Source organism: Monodelphis domestica, chromosome 2 (assembly GCF_027887165.1).
Source record: "Monodelphis domestica isolate mMonDom1 chromosome 2, mMonDom1.pri, whole genome shotgun sequence".
Taxonomy (NCBI): domain Eukaryota; kingdom Metazoa; phylum Chordata; class Mammalia; order Didelphimorphia; family Didelphidae; genus Monodelphis; species Monodelphis domestica.
The window spans coordinates 200,822,895-200,849,278 of NC_077228.1; the positions used below are offsets into that span (position 1 = coordinate 200,822,895).

The following is a 26,384-nucleotide window of genomic DNA, read 5'->3' on the forward strand; positions in this document are numbered from 1 at the left end:
TTTTAAAATGTTGGAAACTCATTAAATATTATTGGGGGAAATGTAAAAATATTTTAAAATGACTGAGCAGCAACAGCTGATCTGTAATGGGCTATGACCACTTTGTGCCACCACACATTCATTTAAAAAAAAGAAAGAAAAATCAGGGGAGCATTTCAGAGACTTATGACCTAAATATAGAAAATAGGTATAAAGAATGTTGATCAGACTTTTTATCCTATAAGAGAAAAAAGGCAGACTCTAAAATGATTTAGTAGCTAGTTATTATATTAAAATATTCTCACATATATAAAGGGTTATTAGATTGTACATTCCTTGATCATAGCCCTTGTACTATTATCTTATTTTTCTCTATTTAGACCTTTTAAACTTGACAGAATTAAGTGTCTCTATAGGGAGGGGGCATATTGTGGAATCACAGAATTTGAAAGTTGGAAGTGACCCCAGTGATCATCTAGGTCCATCCACTTGTGAAAAGTATCTTCCCTGGAATTTGCCTGACAAATGGCTTTCTAGCTTTCTGCTCAATGACCCCCCCCCCCCCCAAGAGAGAAAATTGCAAGGTTTTAAGACTTCAGTTTTCTTCCTGGTATCAGAACCCATAATGTTAATCTCCAATTTTCTTTTCATTTCTGTAATCCTAAATTAGACATGAGGAAGACCTTCATGGACAGAGAGATAAGATACTGGAATGGACACCTACTTCATGGTCCTTAGAGATCTTATTAAAGAGTTAGTCACCTGTCCATGATAAGCCTTACATTCCACTTGCCTGAAAGCAGGGGGTTGGACCGCAAGCTGTCTAGAACATTTGTCATAAATGCCAGGATAAAACTCACATCATAGAATAATCATGCTGCCCCATATTGTTCACAGCCTGTACTAACAAAATCACTTTGGGCTTGACTGGACAAGTAGGGTTAAGAAGGTGACTTGAGGAGCCTACAGTGAGTTTCACTAACTGAGCTGGGGATTTCTAGCTATAGTTATCTCTGGAGTTTATCTGCCTGCTTTTGTCACTAAGACTGGATTGTTTACATTTTAAAATACAATAAAAGTTTATTTTAAGATGTAAAAAAAAAAATCTTTTTAGCTCTCTAGGTTGTGCCAAAAGCAGGCAGTAGGCTGGCCAACAGTTATAGTTTGCCAGCCCTTGACTTGGATACCTTTCAGGGAATCAGGTCTCTTTTTAATCAGACTAGCTCAATGCTACTGGTCTACATAGGTGCAGGCATTCAGTATTTTAGGACATGGGATTGAATAAGTTTTGAAGATTTTATTTGAGAGGCTTAGATTTTATCTAGGCTTTTCCCTCAAGCTTTCCTTAGTTCATAGATGTATCACTTAACCTGTCCTAGAATTGGTGAAATAAAAAAATCCCAACACTCCAAACTGGATAGTCAGTTACCTCTTGGGAAAGGTGGGGTTAGTGCTGGAACAGGCTTTTGTGATGTGAGCTTTCTTTCTCTTTTAAACAAGAACTATGGAATTTTTAAAACCATGGGAAGGGGATGGAGGTGGGAAGAAGGTGACTGGCTCCCTAGCTCTGACTCTGGCTTCCGTTTTCTCCTCTAGTGAACACGGAGAGTGAGACTGCAGTGGTGAATGTTACCTACTCCAACCGTGAACAGACCAGGCAGTGAGTTAGCTGAAAGATGGGCAGTATGGAGGGAGGCTTGGGGGGGGGGTGGTGGTATTGAGGAGGACCGTATTGATGTATATTCTACACCACTTTGAGTCGTTGTGAGCAAAGTATTTCGGAAACCTTCTAAGGGTTTATACAAATATGTGTAATAGCAGTAATTTATTAATATCATCTAAACAAGAAGCTCCTCTCAAGAGAGACCCCAGCTTTCCTGATGAAGTAGAGGGTAAGCAATGGCTAGAAACCCCTCACAGATAATTGGCAGGAGTCTGCTTTTAAACCAAGGTGTCTGGGTTCTTTCCAAGACGTTCTGGAGCTCTCTGAGAGCCTACTGATCTCAGAGTTCAGCCTACTTGCTAAATAGTCGGACTCAAAGGGTTCTTAGCTGGGTCAATGGCTCCATCTGTTGGTCAAAAGGAAGACCTGCCTACTCTCCTTGGTTGGGAAAAGAAGGCTTTCTCAGAGGTCATTGGCATTTTACATAAGCTAGGATTGTTCTTTCTTATCACATGCTATCTCTCTTTTTAGGAGGCACTGCCCTCACTGCAGGCATCTTCTCTAGGTCTTTAGAATTTTGGGGGGATAGAGGCAGATGTATCTTTTTTTTTTTTTACTTTTAAATCCCTGAAATTTAGACTCTCCAAGCAGTAGCTATCCATTAAAAAAAGACAAACATGTTCTGAACCCCAAATTCCTCATCTTCAATAGCTCTAACATCCTTCTCTGGTATTTCCTTCTTTTTGTTCCTTAATGACTTTCTAGTTTACTCTTAAGAGCAAGGAAGAAGGGTGTTCTTTTCCCCCCTCTCTTCATGCTTTTTCTAAGAGACACACTGTGCAAAAGCCCCACTACCATGGCTTCCTGCTAAGCCAGTCTGCAATACCATCTCTTACTTCTTCTCTGCCCATATCTCATCCTCTTCCTCTACCAAATGCTACAAGCTATTTTTTAACTCGTGCATTCTGTTTGTCTTGGGAGTCCATTTTCCTGCTTGGTTCTGCCCTTCAAAGCTCATAGCCCCATAGAAAATCCTGGCTGATCACTCTTTTGCTCCCCCTCCCCCATATATAATACTTAGTCCAAAGTAATCACAAACTATTAGTTTGCACTAATTGTCAAGACTGCTCAGTGTTCTACCTTAGGTTTACCAGATTACTTTCATTTTTTATATTTCATATTTTTAGTACTTTATCCTATTTTGGATGTTGCATGGGGAGGGGGATAGAAATTTGATTATTTGGGGCTTGTGTTAACTCTTGATTAATGAGCCATCAATTGGTTAACTTCTCTGGGCCCTAACTGTCTCAGCTTTTGCTGAGCACATAGTAATGGTTTAACTTTGAGTGAATTATTAGAGATGACTGCTTAGGTCTTTTTCAGTTCTAAAATTCTCTAATGGTGTTCTCTGAGTATAATTGGATTCTCGTTAGGTCAGTGATTACTGTTAACACCGAAGTTTTTATCCTTTACTCTCTTTTTCCTTGCCAAATCACAATAAGATTACATATATAATTCTCAAAACTAGCATATGCCTTCCTTGTTGTAAATAACAAGTCTGCAAAGTCTCTGCATCAGAATGAGAATTAGTTCTTTCAGGGAAGCAGGGTCTCTGTTCAGGTTAAGGGCTCCCTGGGTTAATTCCCAAGATTTTAAATCATATCTCTCTGCTATTCTTTTTAGACTAGAGGATCTCCAGTTGTGGGAATAGTTAGTACTTCCCGAAATTTCTCCAGTACTAAATACAGTAAACAGACGGAGTGTACACACTTTCAATTTTATTTTGAGGCTAATGGGGAGGTGGATGACTTGTCTCTTCCCTGTCCTTACAGAGCCATCATGAAATTGAATGGCCACCAGCTGGAGAACCATTCATTAAAGGTCTCCTACATCCCCGATGAACAGATGGCTCAAGGTCCTGAGAATGGTCGCCGGGGTGGCTTTAATTCCCGAGGTCAACCCCGCCAGGGCTCACCTGTGGTGGCAGGTGCGCCCTCCAAACAACAGCCAGTGGACATTCCCTTGAGACTGCTTGTGCCCACACAGTATGTAGGTGCCATCATTGGCAAGGAAGGAGCCACTATCCGTAACATCACTAAACAGACCCAGTCTAAGTGAGTATATAAATGATTGGGGTATATGAGGATTTGATGACTTTGAAAATCTTGCTTAGTGTTGGGGCTGGAGGATAAGATGAAATAGATGAATGTTATAAATCTAAATCTTTACTTCTAAGAAGTAGGCTTGGTGTCATTGATGTATTATGTCTTCCCCTTCAGAGGGCCAGGCTTCTCAGTCCTATTCCTCTCATTTTATAAATATCAGATGAGGAGGGAGCAATTGGTCTGGGGTTCAGGAGATATGGGGTGACAGGAAATGATTGGGTGGGGATATCCTGTTACATGATTGCATTTGATGCCCAAACTGATGGATCACTAAACAGGCTTCACAGTGTGTGGGAATGGTTGGGTATTCCATACAGGGGGAGGCTGGATTAAATTAGTACTGCTAAGGTCTCTTCCAACTTAATTTTGATACTATGACTAATACGAGGAAAACCAAGAAGTTGGCTATTCTGACCAAATATTGGGGCCAGTGTTTGGAGAGAGGAAAATAGTTTCCAAATTTTCATGCCAAATTTATTTGTTAGTTACTGAATACAACTGACATGCTTATATTATTCATCTATTCCTTTTCCAGTGATACCCTTTTTTTGCTAGAGGCTGCTGTGGGTATGTGGTGGGGATAGGTGTCACACCCCTCTCTCCTACTTTGGGTTTATTTCAAAATCTGTATGTGAAACATTGAATGTGACCCTTGAGCAGGAGTTTTTAAATCTTCTTTGTTTCTATATACCTTTGGCAGCCTGGTATTATTTATGAACCCCTCCTCAGAATCATTTATCAATTATTCTGAAGAAAATAAAATGTTAAATTTCAGTTAATGAAAATGAAGATGTCATTTCTCTCTCATCTGTGTTTAGAGACTATTCCTCTCCACCCCCAGGTTAAGAATCTTTGTCTGATTAGTATGTCAGCCTTTCTTAAGGCATAGTGTCAATGAGACCAAAATTGGCACCATGGAGTACCTGGTGTTCTTCCTTTATCTCCATGTACTGCCCAGCTTTGCATTTGGCTTTGCCCTGATTCAGGGACTGTATTTCCTGGAGTTCGTTCCAAGTATAAGAACCAGCTGGGGGGATATAATAATCTCTTACTCTCTTATCCCTCAGAATTGATGTTCACCGAAAGGAGAATGCTGGAGCAGCCGAGAAGGCAATCAGTGTTCACTCAACCCCAGAAGGATGCTCTTCTGCTTGCAAGATGATTCTGGAAATCATGCAGAAAGAAGCAAAAGATACCAAGACGTAAGACTTTGCTTTCCTTTCTTGGTTGTGGGAAGGTAAAAGCTCATTCCCGTTACTCCTAATTTTCCCTTTCCCAAACCAATATTTGTTGCATTCTGATGCAGATTATTTCTGGCCACCTCTGGAGTGTCATTTCTTACTGCTTAATATTTCATTACATTCCCATATCATAAGGTTTTAGTTTTGTTCATTTTTTTTTTACTATTATGAAGTTAATTGAAAGATATCCCCTTTATTTCCATGTCATTACCAAGAGTAATACTATGACTATTTTCTTGTAAGTTGTACCTTTGTTTCTATTCCTTGATTATATGTACCTAGTAGCTGGGTCACTTGGTCAGAGGGAGGGAATAGACAAGCCACTTTTTCTTGAATAATTCCACAACTTTAATCAGTTGGTTAAAAAGCATTATAAAGCTCCTATTATATGTCAGACTTTGTGCTAAGCTCCAGAGATAACAAAGCAAGGAGGAAAAACCTCCTTGAAACTCACAGTCTTATAGTGTAAATGACACAAAAATAATTATTACAAACAAGGGTAAATATAGGATAAATTGGAGATAATCTGAGAGCTAGATATGTGGCTCTGTGGATAGAAACCCAGTGTTCAAATCTGACTTCAGACACTCCTAGTTGTGTGATCCTGGGCAAGTCACTTAACTGCATTGCCCACCCCTTAACTCTCTTCTGCCTTGGAACCCTGATATATTCTAAGGCAGAGGATATGGGCTTAAAAAAAAAAAGACCAGGAAATACTTCTTGTAGAGGGTGGGATTTTAGTTGAGACTGACAGGAAACCAGGAGATGAGTGTGAAAAGGATTCTAATCATGGAGGACAGCCAATGGAAATGTATAGAGTGGTGAAATTTAGTGTCTTATGGAATGTGTGTCTAGTAGGATAATTGAACAGATAGAGAGGGGAGTAAGTAGATTGGAAATGTAGGGGAGGCCAGGTTATAAAAGATTATTAACACCAAACACGATTAAAAAAAAAAACAAAACTCTTACTTTTTGTCTTAATAATCACTCATAAGAGAGAAAGGTGCAAGTCAGGTAAAGGGGATTAAGTGACTTGCCCAGGGTCATACAGCTAGGAAGTGACTAAGGTCATATTTGAACCCAGGTCCTCCTGTCTCTGGCTCTAGCCACTGTGCGCAGCTGCCCCTCAAACAGGATTTTTTTCTTTATCTTGGAGCTAATCAGAGAGGTTTGGGGTTTTATTGAAGAAAGGGGCGACTTGCAGTCAGCTGAGCTGTTTTAGAGAGATCATTTTTACAGCTGAACAGAAAATAGACTGGAGTAGGCAGAGACTTGTGTCAGGGAAAACTAGCAGTAGGCGATTGTAATTATCCAGATATGAGGTAATCAGGGTTTGCACCAGGATGGTGGCAGGTTCAAAAGAGAGTAGGAGGCAGCATACACGAGAGATGTTACTAGGGAAAAGTTGACAGGACTTGGCAACAGATTGGATGTGGGTGGGGGTAGGAGTAAGGAATTAAGGATAACATCTTCTGTTAAACTGGGTGCCTGAGAAGAATCATATTTACCCTTAAACTTTTAGTAAAGGGGAAATTTGGAAAGGGAGTGAATTTGAGGGGAAAGATGATGAGTTCAGTTTCGGATTTTGTTAAAGATATTGAAATATTGTGGGAGTAAAAACACCGATGAAAAGCAACTGCTTGACTACAGGGGTGGAGAGGATATGACTGAGGAGAGACTCTAAATGAACACTCTAATGCAAGTACCAACAACATGGAAATGGGTTTGAATCAAGAACACATATGATACCCAGTGGAATAGTGCATGGGCTATGGGAGAGGTGGTGGGAGGGTGGGGAGGGAAGAAAAGAAAATGATCTTTGTTTCCAATGAATAATGTTTGGAAATGACCAAATTTAAAAAAAAAAAGATATTGAAATAACCAATAGGTAGCTGGAAATGTGAATCTGAAGGTGAGGACTGGAGAAGCAGATCTAAGACTCCTTAGCATAGAGAAGGTAGTTAAGCTCTTGGGAATTCTCATAAGACCACCAGTTATTTCTTAATGATCAATAATTTTTTGTCTATTGTTTCTCTTCCGATTCTATTGATTTTATTTGTGCAAAAAGTTTTTCATTTTATGTAGTAAAAATCACCTGTTTTCTTTTGTGATCTTTGCTATCTTTTTGTTTTCAGTTACCTTAAACAAATATTAAATGTGTCCTTTATACAAAATGTTGTACAGACCAAGATATAAATGAAACAGTCATTGTGCTTAAAGATCTTACTATTCTCAGATCCTTGCTAGTTGTGTGACCCTGGGAAAGTCATGTTTCATGGCAGGAAGTCTGAGTTTCAGTTTTCTCTGTGATAAAATTGAGGTTTTAAGTAGTCAGTTAATAGATTGTTGGATCAAATGTGATGATATATATATATATATATATATATACATACATACACACATATATATATATGTATTTGGCAATCTGACAATGTTAAATTGTTATATAAATTGTTAATATTCTAATTGAGGACAAAAGAGATGAAGACCTACGACTCAAGAAAGAGCAAGAGAATACTTTCATTTAGAAGATATTAAGGAAAACCCCACAGGGGAGGTAGTACCTGAGTTGAACCTTGAAGAAGTGAGAAAATAAAAGAGTGTGGAGATGATGGCCTAGCCCCACTATTGGGTTATGTGGGAGTTTTTCCTGTGGATTGTATTAAGAGGGACAGGCTTATTTATGATTTGACGGCTGGCCATGAGTATTTGAATACAGTTTTATTGAAAGCACTCCTATCACTTTGTGCTAAATATATATATCTTCTCTTCCAAAAGCAAATGAACTGTTAGCCCAACTTTTATGCCTTAAAGTATGCCATCAGTGCCACTTGGAGTCATGCCAATAGGTAACCCTTGTCTTTCCTTACCTGACCAGAGTCGTATTTTAATAGTTCTTCTTTGGCACAAAATCAAGTGATGGGCTAAGGTATATAACATGGTGTTTATTACATTGTGGTTCTCTGTCATGTCTTCTCCTGCTGGAGCCATTTGAAATAGCTCTTTACATCTCAGGTTGAATAAATCTGTTTAGTGAGTGGACTAGAAGTGGAAAGTGCCTATGTGTTATTTCCCTCTCCACAATAAAATATAAGCAAGTTCTGCTTTACTTTTCAATTCATTATCTCCAGCATTTTGCACACAGCAAGTACCTTTTCATTCATTGTTCATTCTTTTTTTTTTCCTCCCTTTCAAGAGCTGATGAGGTCCCCCTGAAGATCTTGGCCCACAATAATTTTGTAGGACGTCTAATTGGCAAAGAAGGACGAAACCTGAAAAAAGTGGAACAGGATACAGAGACCAAAATCACCATTTCTTCGTAAGGCTTTCTCTTTTGTTGTTAGCATATGTAGAGAAATAAATTGCTAGGATTATATTAACCACAATCCTTGGAAATGTTGGAGTTGATAGTTTTTCTCCCTTGGACCTCAGTGCTTCCTTCTATTCTGTGGGGGCAAATTCAATCTTGATGGAAATTAATAATATCTTTGGTCACCCCTTAGATTACAAGAAAATCCCTCCCAAATAATTTAAATACATTTAATCTCTTATTGTCCTTCTAACCTACTCTGGAGGTCTGGACTAGTCTTGCCCAGTACTCTAGATAAGGGAAACTGATCCTGAGAGATAGGATAATCTATTTGCCTTAAAAATTATAATCTAAAACATTAATTTTTCAAGTCTCTAGATTTTTCTGTCTGGGGCTTGGTACTATCCTATGGGAAATGGCTTGCTAAGGTTCTTTCTTTTCTTTACTCTCATCAGGTTGCAAGACTTGACCCTTTACAACCCTGAAAGGACCATCACAGTTAAAGGCTCTATTGAGAACTGCTGTAAAGCTGAGCAGGAGATTATGAAAAAAGTTCGTGAGGCCTATGAGAATGATGTAGCGGCCATGAGCGTGAGTATTTGGAGGAATGAGAGAACCTACTAGACTCCCTCTTCTAGATTTCTGACCATCTGTGAGTCTTGCATGAAGAATATAGAGAAATAAGTTTTTCTGGTAATAAACTTTTTCCAGCTTTCTAAGTCAATGGAAGCTAGAAGATGAGCTTTCATGTTGTGTGACTTGAGAAAACTCTTTCTGGGCTTTGGTTTACCCAGAGAAACATGAGAACAATCCCAGTCCTTGCTGCCTTCTTACCTTAGGGATATGTTAAATCAAGTTTTGGAGCTTAGAAGAGAGGTACCCTATAAATTTGGGTAATGGACCTCCCTGAAAGGCACTATAATGTCATGGTTAGAGGATTGGTCTTAGAGTCAGACTCAGGTTCAAGGCCATCCACTGGACTTATATTAGTTATATTTGTGACCATGGGCCACCCTTAGGACTCTTAGAAAAAGAAGAAATCTCCCTCCCTTAAAAAAAAAAAAGCTGGGGAGTGCTTAATATTATGGAACCTGACCTTAGATTTCCAAACTTGAAGTACTCAGAGAGTTAATGTAAGTGGCTCAGTGTAGGGGCAGAGATGGGGGGGGTCCTCAATTCAGATGTGACTTTAGATATTTCCTAGTTGTGTGACCTTAGGCAAGTCACTTAACCCCAATTGCTTAGCTCCTATTCCTCTTTTGCTTTGGGCATGATACTTAGTATTGATTCTAAGCAGAAGGTATGGGTTAAAAAAATGTGTCATATAGTAGATGGTGTTGACTTTGAAACCAAGGAAATATGGGCTAAAGGACCTCCTCTGACACCTCCTCTCCATGAATTGCAGAGAATGTCTTGACTTACACTGTAATGCAATGTTTCTTTACTTGGGAGTTCTCTATACTATTGAAATCTAAAGCCCATGCCCTATCTTCCATCTCCCATGATTTCTCATTCATATTTTGTCTGATAAGTTTGCCCATAGTCAAAGCCATGTTAAAGTGCCGTGCAAGTTATTTGGCCTCCTAAACAAGAACATTGTGGTGCCCAATCAGAGCCATCTCCCAGATATGTTGCTTAGTTGAAAAAGGAACGATAAAGGGTTAAAAGAATATGCTTGGCTTAGTATTGCCAACACTAGGCACTTGTTGCAATCGTGTCCTATCAATGTTTTGAGAATGTCTTTAAATAGTTTCCAGAGTGGTATAAAGTGATATAAAGAATATCAATTTGGAGATTAAAGAGATCTTAGGAATGTTCTGTCCAGACCATCCCTACCCATTTTGTAGATGAGCAAATGGAAGCCCCGAGAGATTACAGCAGGAAGAAGCAGCAGAGCTGAGATTCATACCATTGGCCTCTTTGTTACTCCACTCTGGTGGAGTGGTTGTGTTTATGTTTGTCTAGGGGATCTGGTTTGAGTCTGGCTAGTTATAGAAGGGATGAGTGTTTTACAATTTTGTATATATGGGGGGAAAATCATCCAGGCAGATTTGTGAAAATATACACACATCCTCTTATTAATATAAATATATGGTCCATTTTGAAATCTCGGGAACATGGCTTCCGGATGTATTACCAGGCTGGCTGAATTGTAGGGGAGAGAAGGACCAGAGAACTGACATCTCTTCTCACCCCCTGACATGAGAAGGGCATCTCTGTTAATTGCCTCTTTTTCAACATTTCTTCTTCAGCTCCAGTCTCATTTGATCCCTGGACTCAACTTGGCTGCTGTGGGCCTCTTCCCAGCCTCCTCCAGTGCTGTTCCCCCACCTCCAAGCAGTGTCTCAGGGGCTGCCCCCTATAGCTCCTTCATGGTAGGTAGAAGAATTATTTTTAAGGGACCCTTTGAGACCTTCACAGTCCTCATTCTCCTGAATGACTAAATCTTTCCTTATGGATCTATAACCCAGGGAATTCTTCTACTTCATATTTGAGGGGAGTGGGTTAACCTTCTCCTGTAGGGGCAACCCTCTTATATGTCTGCATTGAAAGTTCTTTTACCCTAGTATCCTCTGGCCCCGAATTGTTTATAACATACCCCTTGTGTGTTAGCAACCTAACATTCCCTGGAATCTCTCTACCTACATAATGCTACATAATGCACCTACAGAATCTTCATGGCCCACAATGAAAGTGTAAACCATTGTCTTTGGGGCGGGGATGGGGAAGGAAGAAGAGGAAATGTATAGATTTCTCCTCTGCCTTGGTTTGGGGTGTTTTCAGAGCATTAACAGGCCCTCTTGATAATGTCTCCTGTATTGGCAGCAGGCTCCAGAGCAGGAGATGGTCCAGGTATTCATCCCTGCCCAGGCAGTGGGTGCCATTATCGGCAAGAAGGGGCAGCATATTAAGCAGCTTTCAAGGTTTGCCAGCGCTTCCATCAAGGTGAATACTCTTTTTTTTTCCTATCCTGGGGCAGGACTTCATCTTTTCTCATTCCAATCCCTCCAGACACCTCAGGGAAGAAAATTCTCCCTCCCACTTTGGGAGTTTCTATTTGTCTGTACCCAGGCCCTTGTTGAGGTGAATGGTGCCTCCTGTGTATGCTCAAAAGAACTGTCTTGGGAAAAGTTTTCATCCTGTGTTTTGAGAGACACGTTGGAGGGATGGGTTCCTTTAAAAAAAACCTGAGAAACAGTGAAGTCAGAAACATTAAGCCATAGGATCAAAACAGTTTGAAAAGATTCAATGGGTCATCCAATCCCAAATAGTACCCTAACAGGAGCCACTATAATATGTCCAGCCTCCTCATTGCTTACTGTGGGAAGGGAAATCAGTGTCCACCTAGTCATACTTTTGCTTATAGGCAAAACTGTACCTGAGGGGCAGCTTTATAGAGTACAAGCCTGGAGTAGAGAGGACTTGGATTCAAATCTGATCTCAGACACTTCCTAGCTTTGTGACCCTGGGCAAGTTACTAAACCCCAGCTACCTGGCATTTACCTTTAGTATCAATACTAAGAAAAAGGAAAGTATTTAAAAAAAAAATCTTACCTTACTAGCCTCTGGAATCTTTAGGATGAAAGTAGAAAGCATTATAATTTGGGTAGTTTCCTTCCATTAAAGATTTCAAAAGCTTATTGATATAAAATTTTCAGCTTATGCTAGGAAGGCTAGTATTTGTCTCTATTATGGATTTACCAGTGGAAATATTTATTTTGGGATTGGTAAAATTGGGATCCTTTCTAGCAGTGAGTATTTCTGGATTTCTCTTTGACTCTTCTGTTTGGATTTCCAGATTGCTCCCCCAGAGACCCCAGATTCCAAAGTTCGGATGGTTATCATCACTGGACCCCCAGAGGCTCAATTTAAGGTATTTCCACGTCATTGCTTTCTTGAGGAAATGAAGTCTGGAGTTGTTCCAGAGGGCGTCTGTAATTATTGTTTTTATTTTTCAGTTTATCTGTCAAATCCTTGCCAAATCGAGAAGTTCCACCACTACTGTCACTCGAGGAGTAGGGCAACAGAAGTTACTGTTAACTTTAAAAAATTGTTATCCTCTTATGATTGGGGATATAGACTCTAACCAGTCACCCTAATGCAAATATTAATAATATGGAAATAGGTCTTGATCAATGACACATGTAAAACCCAGTGGAATTGCATGTGGGCTATGGGAGGAGGAGACGGAAAGAATATAAATCTTGTAACCATGGAAAAATATTCTAAATTAATTAAATAAAAATTTACGCGCCCCCTCCCTCTCCCCCCCTCCCCCCCAAGTTGTTATCCTGAATCACTTGTATTTGTATTATCTCTTCCAGAATAGGTACCTCTTCTTTCTTTTAATTGGGTTTAGTTCTCAGGGAAAGGTTTATGCTCTCCATTCTCTGCCTTTTCTAGAAAAGATAAGAATTAGCCAACTAGTAAGCTTTAAAGCAGGAGAACAGGCTGAATTGAGAGTTGAACAGCTTTCTGAGTCCTTCTGAGTCAGGTCTTTACTCAATTGCTTCATGATTTCATTCGAGGGATCATTGTTATATTCCTGTTTTGTTGTCCGAATGAAGAAGGACTAATTCTTACATTATCTTTTCTTCTTTTTCATTATCTTTTCTTCTTGCTTGTATCATGGAAAATTAGCCAGCAGAATGAGAATCTAAACAGATTTTCCAGCTCACTCTGGCTAAATCATTACTACCATGCTCATCATGGTTGGGTAGTTGGTTTACTCTGGTGTAGGAAGGGATTGGAGAGATATAGAAATAGGTACTACTAATTTGTCCATTTGCTTGTTCCACCTTCTACTTTTGCCTTAGGCCTTAGAACCCATTCTTTTTGCTAAAGGGGACTCTGTTTAACCCTTTCTTATCTCCCTAGGCTCAAGGAAGAATCTATGGAAAACTCAAAGAGGAGAATTTCTTTGGTCCTAAGGAAGAGGTGAAACTGGAAACCCACATCCGGGTGCCTGCATCAGCAGCTGGCAGGGTCATCGGCAAAGGTGGCAAAACTGTGAGTCATGGAATGTGGGAGGATAGGGGGTTAAGAAATATGGGGAATTTTTTTTACTTCATCATCCAATTGTATGGCAAAGTGTCAAAAGAAAGGGGATTTGAAGTCAGAGTACTCTAATTCTAATCTCAACTCTTCTGTTCACTATCTGGATTAGCCACTTAACTATGTCTCAGTTTCTTCTGTCTATAATATGGGGAGTGAAGGGGGCTAAGGAGCATGTTAGTGAATTAGATCTTCTCTATTCCTGATATTCCACAATTCAGATTGTATACTACACTGAATGAACATCAGAGATCTCCCTCCCTCAGTTACTATGTTTTCACTGCTCAGCCATCTGATTCTCTGAGCATATATGGCTTTGCCCCAACTTTGATTTCCTCTCTTCTCCCTGTACCTTTCCTTTCTGCTTCTTACCTTTTGACTCTATTCCAGTGATGGCAAACCTTTTAGAGGGGTGGGTGAGTGCATGGGGAGAGGGGGAGGGAAGCAGTGCCCCATGCCCCTCTGACTTTCTAGTAATCAATTCTGGTGAACTCTTGTGCTGGGGTGACCCCTCTGGCATTCGTGCCATAGGTTTGTTGCCACAACTCTATTCCACTCTCCATTTCCACTCTCTAGTCCTGATACGACTTTGATTTTTTCTTTAGCCCCTTGTACTCTTATTCCACAAACTAACTTAACATGGCTCCCTTTCTTCTATCTAGGTCAATGAGTTGCAGAACTTGACTGCAGCTGAAGTGGTGGTACCCAGAGATCAGACTCCTGATGAGAATGAGCAAGTCATTGTCAAGATCATTGGACACTTCTATGCTAGCCAGGTATGCAGTTGGGGAGGGATTCTTAGGATTTCCTGAGAATAGAAGGTCCCTTTAGGTCCTATTAACAATCTGAGATTCTTTCAGAATGGGCTTGAGCAAGAGTATCTGATGATTAATGAAAAATTTTGAGAAAAGACACAACTTGGTCCCCTTAGGTCAGTTGTGTCTATATTACACTATTGGAAATTCTTGGATTCTATCCTTATTCTCTCTCATTGTGGTTCTAATTCATCTCCCTATAACCCCTTCAATAAAACCATATTATGTCAGTGTGGGAGAGTATATACTATAGAATTCTGGGTCTGGAATCTGGAAGATTTCGGTTTAAATCCTCTTGACCTTGAGAAAATCATTCAGCCTCTATGCCTCAGAAATTGGAGAGAGTTCCCTAGGATGACATAAATCACAAATTCTGTACAGATTTTTCCAATGTTCACCAATCAAAATCTGAGTTGAAGTTAGGTTATAAGGTAATGTCCAATAATTCTTAAATGTTCTTCATTTATCTATGATTGAATAGATAATGGTACATTGGGTTACAGTGGAAGGGACTTCAGAAGCCATCTAATTAAGTGTCTTCATTTTAAAAATGAGGAAACTGAGTCCCATAAACATGTGTAGTGACCTGTTTGAAGCCATTCTGGTACTAAGCATTAGAGGTGGTATTTGAACCCAAGTCTTCTGAGAGACAGACACACAGACACACACACCAGAAACTGCTAAGTACTTTAGAAATCTTATCTGTTTTGACTCTAAAAATAAGCTTGTGAAATATGTGCTGTTATTATCCCCATTTCACAATTGAAGAAACAGAATTAAGCAGAGGTTAAGTGACTTGCCCAGGGCCACACAGCTAGTAAGTGTCTGAGGTCCAGTTTAACTTTAGTCATCCTCTTGCCATTGGACACCTAGCTATCTAGTTGAATTTACATGGATACATATGGGCTTTCATTCTTATGGAGGGTGAGCACAAGTACACTTTTAAGTATACCGAATATCTTCAAAATACAGGCTAAAGGAGCAGAGGTTCACTGTCATCTGGAGAGATCAAGAAAGCATATAGGAGGCAGCATTTGAGCTGAGCTTGGAAAGAATGTAGGATTTACAAGGAGAGGGAAGTGCTTTGTAGGCATGAGGATTAACCTTTACCACGGCACAAAACTACCCACTAGAATCTTGGGTGTGAAGAGCAGTGAGGAGACTGATTTGGCTGGACCAAGGAATGCATGGCAGGGAGTGATTGTGTAATCAGCCTGGAAAGGTAGTTGGAGCTAGATTGTGAAAGGCTTTATATGCTAGAACAAAAGAGTTTGTTTTTGATCTTAAGAGGCAAGAGGGAGCCACTGGAGTTTCTTTAGTAGGTAAACTGATGGTCAGAAGTATGTTTGAAGAAAATCACTTTTGGCAGCTCTGTGGAGGATGGATTGGTGAGAACAGAGACCATTATCATAGTCCTCAATCTCATTTTTTTTAGCCCTTTCAAATTTGGAAAATATTTCATGTTTCTTTATTTGAACTTGGAAGAGACTTTAGGTGGTACTGGTACTCTAGTTGTTGTCTCCATTTTACTGGGGTGTAAGCCAAATCTCTGGGAGGGTCAGTAACTTGACCTTGTTCAGACAGCTAGTCAACATCAGAGTAAGTCTCATTTGATTCTACATTTATTTCATGACTTCAAGTCCTAGACTCTCTCAGTGACACCAATCTCTTAAGCCTGATTTTTGCACTTGACATCCTCCCTCCCAAAAGCAGTTTGTCCTCCTGCTGCTGCTTCCACCAAAGAGGAGTTTTTGTGTTCTCTCAGCATTTCTGCACATTTTAGAGAAAGGAGAGAAGCAAATGTCTTAAGTCCTGCTAACCCCTCTTAGGGCCATAGACCTTGGCTTATTCATTTCATAGCTGAGAAAACCAAGGTCCAGAAAGAGGAGAGCCCGTGAGAACAAAGTGAGTGAGAGGCAGAGGATAGGACTAGACTTTAGGTCTATTGAATCCAACTACAGCCCTCTTTTCTTTCTTAGAATCAAAAAGCCAATCACACATATCACTTCATTGGTTACAAATGTCTTCAGGACAAATGAATTCCATTTTCTCATTGATTTTCACTATAAAATTAGACATTTGTTTCTCCCACTTTGTAAGGTTAAAAACTTTTGACAAAGAAAGCATCCCCTATGGTTTGGCCAATGATGTGAAAGTTAAAAATCTAATTTTTGCCTACTTCATTCATTACCTTTTCTGGTGATCTCTTGCTTAGACATTTGGACTTTACTTTGGAAGTATCTAGAAGTTTGTTCCCTGATTTCTGGGTTGAGAGACAAGAAGACCTGCTTCAAATCTGGTCTCAGACACTTATTAGCTGTGTGATCCTGGATAAGTCATTTGACTTCTGTCTGCCTCAGTTTCCTCGACTGAGGATAGAGAGCGTAATAACACCTATCTTGTAGGGTTGTTATAAGGATTAAATGAGATATTTATAAAATGCTTAGTATAGTACTTGGCATATAGAAAGAGCTTAGTAAAAATGTATGCTTTTTTCCACTCACTCATAGATTCATAGTCTCAGTCATACCCAAATCTTCTCTCCTGCTTATGCCATGGATCTAGTCAATTGCTAAATCTGTCTGCCTCTACCATCTCTCTTCTCTGTTGCTTTTGGCAGTAATAAATTCAGAAGGAGGAGAGGGGAGAGTGATTGGGGAAAGATGATGGTTCAGTTTAGGATATGTTGAGTTTAAGATGTCTATAAGACATCCAGTTTGAGATGTTTAAAATATGAAGTTGAAAATATGTGTATAGAAGTGAGGAGACAGAATAGATTCTTAGTTAGAGAGTTGGTTACAGTTAGAATTGGATACAGAAATCTGAGAATAATAATCATACACATAAATGATTGCTGATGAAGTCACCAAGTGAAATAACATATTGGGAGAAGAGGTCAGAGCCCTTGGAAAACCTACCTGAGACTCTAAAAGATCAATAGGACGAGAACCAGAACAGAATAGCATTAATGGAAACCCAGAGAGAAGAGGGTCATGTGGCAGTGTCAATAAATAAACTGATGGTGCCATTTAAACAGTATGTTATGTTATCCTTACCTAAAAGTTCCCTAAGTACTTGGTTTTATAGAATGAGCTTGTGCCTATTCTGAACTCAGGAGGTTTTGAAATACTAGCAAATGAGCTGACAGAGAGGCTAGGAGACTGGGGATGTTGCTCTAGTGTCTGTTACCTTTGAGCTGTGATTTTCTTCAGAAACCTATGAGCCTGGGGAATTTAAGCTGCCCTGACTCCCCTTTAACACTGTCTCATTCATTCTTTCTCTTTTTTATCCCCTGGACAGATGGCGCAGCGTAAGATCCGAGACATTCTTGCTCAGGTTAAACAACAGCACCAGAAGGGACAGAACAACCAGACTCAGGCACGGAGGAAATGAACTGCCTCCACCAACCCTATTGGCCCAGGACAGAAAAAGTAGAAATCTAAAGAGAGTTGCAAGCTTAAGAATGAATGGGAATCAGGGATGCTCAATCAAGATATTGAATCAGATCATCTCACTCTTTAAAACAAATATTTCAAAAGGAAAACTTGATTATTATAAAAGACCAAACCATTTGGCTCAACAATATTGGCTGCCTTCCCCTTGGGCATTCCTATCTAAATTTTAACTCGGTGTCAATTGCTTTTAAATGTGGATGATTCAAGCCCTAGTTCTCCTAGACCAGGAAAAGAAATATGAATTTTGTCAGGGTTTATTCTCCCCACCCTCATTCCCACATTGAAGGAGACCTCTCAGAAAGACTGGGTTTTGTCTTTGAAAACAACACCCCTGAACTTCCTCCTCATTTGATGAAAATATTCCTGCCCTCATACCTCAATGGACTATATGCACTCTGTTGGTGCATGCTGACCACAGCCCAGGGTATTTCAATATTGCCCGAAAGGGAGAAGCCATTGATTTGGGCAATAGAGTAAAATAACCATTCTTATCTTTTTAAACCTAATAGAATGGGATAAAAAGGAAAAAGTTTGAATTACAGTGATCCACATTTAAAAGAGTTCCTGGGATGACTCTAGGGAGAAATTGACACAATTTCCCAAACCCTTATTAGGGTTTTTCCTCACGAAGCTCCCCACCTAGCACACAGACCTATACATGTGGCACTGTGTTTGTGGGAGGGGGCTAGCTGCCATCCCTGATTCCCATCACTCTCAGGCTGATTTTATATTTTTAAAAGTCTGTTTTAACAATTGGATGTGAGAACCGAGAAGAGGGGACAAGGAGTTCCCCTTGGCAAAGCCTCAGCTCCATTGAGGGCCTGGGTAATCCCATGGTGCTTCCTACCCCTGGCCCTCGTGGCTGGGATGAGATGATAGCAAGCCCCGGGGAGCACTGATTGGTCTTGGGAAAGCTCATGGAAAATGAAGAGAGGAGCAGTCCCTCTTCTTCCCTCTCTGAGGATGGGACTTTGACCTTTATTTACCCTGAGCTCCATAGAAATGTTAAGTCCATTACCTGGCGAGTATTCCTCAACAATCGGCCCATCAGAAGGGATGGTGCTTTTCCCATTTTTCTCTTGGTGGCTTATTTGTGTAGCTGTGAGCTTATGCCCTCCCTAGCTGCTGTTGGCCCAAAGAAAAGATGTTTTAAAAAAAAATTCAAAAATTTCCCGCCCTTGGGAACCAAAGGGTTACGCAAAGGCGAACCCACTTTCCCAGGCTGACCTGGAACCTTGGGTTTGGCAACATTGACAAGGCCAAAGGAAGAGGCAGCGGCTGACAGTTTCACTTAGACCCATCGGTACATGGTGGAGGGAATCACCAGCTTAGGTACCACCTAATTAGCTGATTGTTGCTGGACACCAATCTGGGTGATGAACTTGCTGACACCCTGGAAAATGCTGTCGCGTGTGTTGGGAAGAGAGGAAGGTCTGTATGTGTGTGTATGTGTGTGTGTGGACAAGCCACATGCATAAAGTTACCTTCCTTTCTCACCTTGCAACAAAACCCAAGATGTGGGCGGAGTCAGGTGATGCTGTGTGTGATAGTAAAACTACCTCAAGGTATGAAGTTACCTCAGCAATTGTCCCCAACCCCCCCTTTTTCTTTTCTTTTTTTGTTCCCCCTTTCCTTTTTTTTTTCTTTTTTTGGCTTGCTGATATTTTATATAAGAGAGAAAAAAACAAAAAGCAAAAGAAGCTGATAGTCTTGAATATTTTATTTTTTTAATGAAAAAAAAAAAGAAGAAAGTTATGTTTCATAAATTTCTTATACATGAGCCAGTCACCAGATAGGAACTCAGTATGGAGAACAGGCCTAGTGGGAGAAAGACTGCTGGTTGCCCTGGAGAAACTTCTGGGGCAGAGCTAAGGAAAATACTGAAAGTGGTGGGAGCTAAGCTGCTCCACTTGTATTCTTGACTTTCAGAGTCCAACGTTGTTTGCCCCAGTTGGAGAAGCCTTACCTATCTGGCTCTTTGCCTAGACTCTGGGGAGTAAAAGGTAGTGAGTGCTATGGAAGGGCCTGGAATAGCCCTCATCAAGATGTCTCCCACACCCTTCATTTTCCTTGGTCTAAGATCTTTCCAGCTGGTTTTCCCCCACTTGTGGCACTGTTGAGATATTTTGCAAATATTGCCTCTGTTTTATTGAGGAGAAAAATCAAAACCAGAACAAACCAATCCTCTAAAAATTCCCCCAGTCTATCTGTGTCTAAAATTTGGGAGCCAAGACTTTATGCACAGAAGAAAAACAAAACATAGGGTTGACCCATCTGCCCCAAAGAGGCCTACCTGGTTTTTCATTATAGTTGCATTGTCTGTTCTTTTGGACTCAATTCCATCTCTGCTGCTCCTCTCACTCTCGACCTGTAGGGACAAACAGATACCATTGCTTGTTCCCAAAGTCCCTCACCTCCTTTTCATTAGAACGGTCAGATTTTAAACACGAAACCTGGCTTGGAGCATTTTTGGTCTTTAGGTAGGTGATAGTGGGTTTAAAGGGGCAGTTCACACCAGCTTTTGAGATGCAGTCATTACTGAGGGACAGTTTTTCCGTTAGCTTTCAAAAGTTTGGTCTTTATCCTCACCTCATCGGGCCCCTTTCTAAGCTCCCACATCCATCTCTTCCTAAGAGATGAAGGAAACAGCATTTTGAGACAAAATGAGGCCAGTGTAATTTAGCTCCCCACCTATCCTTATAGCAAAAAGCATCTCCCAGTTTCTTTCAACCTCTGGCTCTACATACTTCATCCTAATTGAAGCAGAAAACCGTTTATTCAGACATCGGCAGTTGATGATTTAAAGCCAATTTCCAGCAGCAAGCATGTTTTGATACCTGGTTCAGACTGTTTTATCAGAGAAAAAAATACCCCACAGTATATCTGACATCTTATTGTTGCAGCGTCCATTTTCCTTGGGATCCTGTTCCCCTCACCTCCCCACCTCCCTCTTCCTTTTTGCCAATCTTGGTGTACTGGGGAGGAGCAGAATGGGGACTTTGACTGTAATACACTACTCACTTGGACTGAGTGAGATCTACATTCATAGATAGCCTTAGTTTGCCTAGCAGGGAAATGGGGGTGGGGGTGGGGGTGAGACTCCCGGGGAATATGGACTTTTGGTTATAGCAGAAGGTTTGCAAAGGGATCAGAGGCTCTGCCTTGATGTAGGGTCTTGTTTTCCCATTGGCTAATTGTAATTAGGGCTATTCTTTCGCCCACTCCCCATGGTGCCTTCACTTCCTGGTTGGTGAAGAGAGAAAACTAGCTGGCTAAAAGCACTTGGGAGACTTGGATGAAATGACTTGATAAGGCGACTTTTTAAAAAGCCACTTCTGTGCGGCGATAGATACATATGTGTTCTATATATTTTTAAGAAAGGACCATCTCTTCTCTTAGGATATTGTTTTTAATTCTTTGAATCCCATTGAAAAACAGAATGGTTTGATCCGCTGACTTACTTTGAAGCTGCATCTGCCAATCCCATCCTTTCCCATCTCTCACAAATCCTAGCCATAGCTAAGGGCTTCAACCCCAAAGGTCTAAGGCTGGGTACTTTTTGGCTTGTGTACTCACTCAACCCCTGTGAGGTGCTTAGGAACAGATAGCTCATTCTACCACCCCACAACTTCCTTGTCACCATTAAAAAAAAAAATAAATCTTACTCCTTCCCCTTCCCTGAACTTTCCTCATATCAGGGAGATAGGAGATTTTTTTTTTTAATGCTCTACTACCAGCAGAACATTCTGTGTTGCCATTTTCCTCTGTGCCACAGACTGACATAAAAGAGTGACCATTTCTGGAAGAAAGCAGTAGCTATTCTCTGGGCCTGTCTTCAAATCCCTTGGTATGACTGGTGGAGAAGGGATCTAGAAGAAGTTGGGCTGGAGAATATAGAGTGCTTGAAAGATGAGACAAAATTTTATCCTAGCCTCTCTTGTGTGTGTGAGATCTAGAAATGGTTTTTGCCAAGAGTAGAGAGTTCCAAAAGGGACCTGCCTTAATATGGTTCCCTTTATGGCCATTTTGACTCCTGATTGCACTTTTGGGAATGGCAGGGAGTTTAGGGCTCTGAAGATTTGGGTGCTCCTGTCTAACATTCCTTTGCTTTTTACCTTACTATTCACTGCAAAGGAAAGTAGAGGCAGTGGTTAGTTAAGGGAAGAAGCCAAGTCTTGTGAGGCAAAACACAAGTTGAGCACCTGATATCTGGTCCCATTCCCTTCTCTCCCATGAACTTCTTTTTTATTCTTCCCTAATCTTTCCCATCCAACATACTCCTCTGCCAAATGGGGGAACAGATATGCTACTTAACTACCTCACAGAGCTGATGGAAGAGTTGGTGGGGAGGATGTGAGAGAACAGCCCAGAGCTCTTGCCCTGATGTCTTTAGGGAATAGCAACAGTATCTCCCACTTCTACCTCTTTCCACTCCGGTGGAGGCAGAAGGACTCCTCACTTTCTCCCCCTCCACCTACTATGTTTTTCTGAGCTCCTTGTCATCCCCAATTCCTCCCCCCCCCCCCCCCCAACTTGCTCAGATCACTCTGGGGTAAATATTCAAATGGATAACCATTTGGTGTTTTCCTAAGTAAGAACTCAGGGGACAGGAAATCTTTTATTCAACTAGGCACCAGTAAATAATAAAAAAATGGTAGAACAAATCCCTCTGATACTAGGGGACAGACACAAGCCATTTCCCTCCCAGATACATCCATCCTTTAGATGCAGAATAATTATCCTGAACACAGACTAGGAGTGACACCAATTGAAGACTTCAGTTTCTTTCCTTCAGATACATAAGGCTTCTCATTTGGGTGCCCAGGAACAGGAAGGAGGCCTCAAGACTGAAGATGGATTTGGAAGGGTGAGGGGAATTTTGGAAGGGATGATGGCAAGAGACCAGATCCTTATTCCATGCTTCCCCTCCCCTCCTCTGGCTCTTATTTAGCACCATCCCTGGGGCAAGATTTATTGGCAGCACTCTAGTCTAGGGCTGCCATGGGAATGTTGTTCCCAGATGGAAGAGACAAAGAAAAGAAAAAAGAATGTTTTTCTTAAAGGAATAAGCAGGAAGCTCCTCATGAGCATGTAACCACAGGTGAGACTAGGAGTAAAAATGGACTAACTACCTCAATCCTTACCATACAATACGATTGGAAGGAAGAGCAGGGACTACGGATGAACGGGTGAAAGGATCCACCCTCCCAGCAGAATGCCAACTGAGGCTCTAGCCCCATTTGGTAACTTTGTAGGGTGGGAGTGGGGACTGGCAGGGCCACTAGGAGCCCCTACTCACACCCGATAAATCTGGAGGCTGGACTAAGGGCACCACTACCACCACTACCACCACCACCACCACCACTACTACCACTACTACTACCACCACCACCACAACCACAACCACCAGCACCACCACCCTTGCTCTGGAGCCCCACTTTGTTCTTACTTCCACTTCTTCAACTTGGCTCCCATCTTGTTTTAAGAGATGGGCTGGCAGAAGGAGGAGGAGCTTTCGTGGGGCTGAGATTGGGGCTTGACCTCTCACCTACCATTCACTCAGCCCAAAAGGTGGAAAGAGGGGAGAGAGATTTCCTCCCTGCCCTCAAAAAACAAAAACAAAAACCTTTCTTTGGGGAATCGTTTTTTGCTATGTGGGGAGAGGAGCTGGTGCAGGAATCCCCACCTGGGAGCTGAAGGGAACCCCTCCCCCCCATCAGGCTCTCTGTCTTGAGGGAGCTCCCTTTGGACAAACCCCCCCTTCCCCCACACCCTCCAGTGGCCCTCCTAGAAAACCCATTTTGATTTTTTTAAAAAAATCTACCTCTTAGCAAAACAATAGAAAGAATTAGATAGTGGCAATTCCACAGACTGTAGGTTGGGTGGGGGGAGGGAGGGGGGAAAGATTTCTTTTTTCCAAAGAGAAAAAATATTACCTTAAAAATACTTTCCAAAAATATAAAAACCAAAAAAAAAAAATAAAAGAGACATTTTTCCAATATCCAATAGACTGTCTACATTCCCCTGGTGATTTTTTTCCTCTCCCTTAAATACATTTCAATCTTTTGCAACTTTCTCCCTATTCCCACTCTGAAGATCCTTGATTTCCTTCTGGGTACGTATGCCCCAACTATCTACAATAGCCCCCACCCCTCTGCTGTTGGCGAGCCTCAGCTGGGCTCTTTTCACTTCCCTCTCCCCAACACACCTGGGAATCAGGTCACCCCACAAAAGCCATTGCTTTGGAGGGCTCCACGCCTTAGCCACCATTGCGCCTGTAAGGGGGGGAGGAACTTTTTTTAATGTAATATTTTTTTGTGTAGTAAAACTTTTCTTCACAACTTCATGTATAACATTGTAAACTAACTCTTGACTGGTAACACCTCGACCAATACCTGAATCCTCCACTGGATTCTTCCACTTCATTTATGGAAAAAAAAACAAGAACCACCCCAATTCCTACAACCACCATTGATAGCATTTTGACCTTGGTGAAAGAACCGAGGCCAAGGACCATCCCTTCCCACCCCTGCTCTCTCCTCATCATCGGAGAAGACTGGTTAAGAAAGGGGTTGGGGGTGGAGTGGGGCTTGTGGTTTTGAATGTGTCTCAATTTAAGTGCTACCCTATTTCTATGTGATTGTATTGCCTTGGGAAGTTGTACTTGACTGTAAATGACCTTTCTTTCTGATTGTACCCTCCCTCTACCCTCTGCTTTACCCTCTCCTTTACTCTATCCTTTGGGGAGGCGGGGCAGCTGGTTCAGACTTTTGGAGTTTGTTCTTTTGATTTATGTGGGCTCCAGTTTTCTTTCCAGTGAAGGTTGTTTTAGCCACAAACCGCCTTTACTCCACTGTTTCCATTTTAAAATAAAAAGAAACTTATACTGACAAACTGCTGTCTATTTATCATTGTGTCGGTTACTGGTATTGGGAGCCACAGCCCTCACTGAAAGGAGAGAGAGAGCAGCTAGGCATCCCAGTGGATGGAGCACTAGACCCTGAATGGGGAGAACGAGGGTTCAGATCTGGCCCCAGACATGTAGTGGGAGAAACAGCATCCAAGGTTGTAGCAAGGTCTGTCCTTGAGAAGTTGAGAACAACCTCTGTTCAGTCCAGAAGTAAGAAAAGAATTTTATTTGAAGAGGTTTAAGATAGTATAATAGCCCTAATAGCTGGTGGAGTAGTCGGAGTGCTAATCAGATAGTCTTAGGGCTGATGGATTAGATTGGGGGCTTATAGAGTAGCCTCTGGAGTTGACAGAATATCAACTTTCCAGGTGCTGCCCTCTGGATCGGGGTAGCCACAGTGATTAGGGTCTGGGGGCTAGTCATCTCCCATTCCAGAGAAATCTTCACCTTTCCCCAAAACCTTGGGAAATGGGCATGGCCAAATTCGGGTGGAGGTGTGTTTTGGGATTTGACACGTACGTCAGAGAGAATAAGGGGCATGGGCAGGTTTGGGGGATCCTTCTGGAACAACAGAGTCCTTGGTGTGAACATCCCATGTTTCCCCATTGTCCACCTTGTCATCATTTGTCAATGTGAGAGAGGTTTCACCTATCCTGGAGTGTTTTCTTCAATGATAGGAGTGAGGAGGGGGATGTAGTACACTGGACTTCCACTACAGGTAATTAATTATATCTTACAGTTCAGAACTAAAGTAAATATAGAAAAACATTGAATGAATAGTTAATAATGATAATATATAATATATAAATATAATAAATAATAATGAATAATTAATAGATCAGCAGCACAAAGCTGATGTCCAGAATAGAACATTACAGATCCAGTACAGGTGATTCATGCTGCAATTTATGCTTGACTAATGCTGAAACGACAGATTTTCAGTTGATGTTTAACTTGTGCTAACTGATGAGAAATACGAGATTTCAGAGTATGAGGGTCTTGTTCCTATTACTACTCCCCCTCCCCCACTGCCCACTGCCAGCCTCCATTAGACAGTTCCTAGCTGTGTGACTGATCATGTCATTTAACCCTGATTACCCAACCCCTGCCAGCCTTCTGTTTGAGAATTTATCCAATTTATTTTAATTTGTACAGAAAGAAAGGAGAGGGTAAGATTAATCATTTGATGGTCCCAAATGTTAATTGGTTTTAATTATTGGGATTCAGACATTTCTTTTATAGGTGAGGGGACAGACAGATGCATGAATGACCAAAGTACAACCAAAGAAAAATCCAAATGGAAAAGTCTCTAAGTGAACCTTCATAACTACACACAACATTCCAGTTCATAAAAAGTTGTGGGTGAATCAGATTGTTTTTATACAGCCCTAAAGGACACTAGAATAAAAAAAAAAAAAAACCTCACCTTTATCTTCTGTCTTAGAATTGGTTCCAAGTGTACCCCAAAGAGATAATAAGGAAAAAGACTTGTACAAGAATATTCATAGTCATGCTGTTTGTGGTGGCAAAAAAACTGGAAAAAAAATCAAAGGGGATGTCCTTCAATTGGGGAATGGCTGAATAAATTGTGGTATCTGTTGGTGATGGAATACTTTGTGCCCAAAGGAATAACAAAGTGGAGGAATTACACGTGAACTGGAACGACCTCCAGGAACTGATGCAGAACCAGGAGAACAATATACACAGAGACGGATACACTGTGTCACAATTGAATGTAATGGACTTCTCTACCAGCAGCAATGTAATGATCCAGGACAATTCTAAGGGACT

General features: G+C 41.1%; 1 protein-coding gene across 2 annotated transcripts in view; it reads left to right on the forward strand.

The window, feature by feature from the left end:
- Positions 1–24,577, forward strand: part of IGF2BP1 (insulin like growth factor 2 mRNA binding protein 1) — a 69,481-nt gene extending 44,904 nt beyond the window's left edge. Inside the window, exons 5-15 of one of the 2 annotated variants that reach the window (XM_007482375.3) lie at positions 1,576–1,639; positions 3,475–3,756; positions 4,875–5,009; positions 8,245–8,367; positions 8,814–8,949; positions 10,611–10,733; positions 11,188–11,304; positions 12,158–12,232; positions 13,237–13,368; positions 14,076–14,189; positions 17,529–24,577. In XM_007482375.3, coding sequence (XP_007482437.1) covers positions 1,576–1,639; positions 3,475–3,756; positions 4,875–5,009; positions 8,245–8,367; positions 8,814–8,949; positions 10,611–10,733; positions 11,188–11,304; positions 12,158–12,232; positions 13,237–13,368; positions 14,076–14,189; positions 17,529–17,621 — 1,394 coding nt within the window. In that variant the 3' untranslated portion in view covers positions 17,622–24,577. Of the gene's footprint in view, positions 1–1,575; positions 1,640–3,474; positions 3,757–4,874; positions 5,010–8,244; positions 8,368–8,813; positions 8,950–10,610; positions 10,734–11,184; positions 11,305–12,157; positions 12,233–13,236; positions 13,369–14,075; positions 14,190–17,528 lie in introns of both variants that reach the window. The other variant, XM_001367342.4, reaches the window with a different exon arrangement.
- The last annotated feature ends 1,807 nt before the right edge of the window (positions 24,578–26,384 follow it).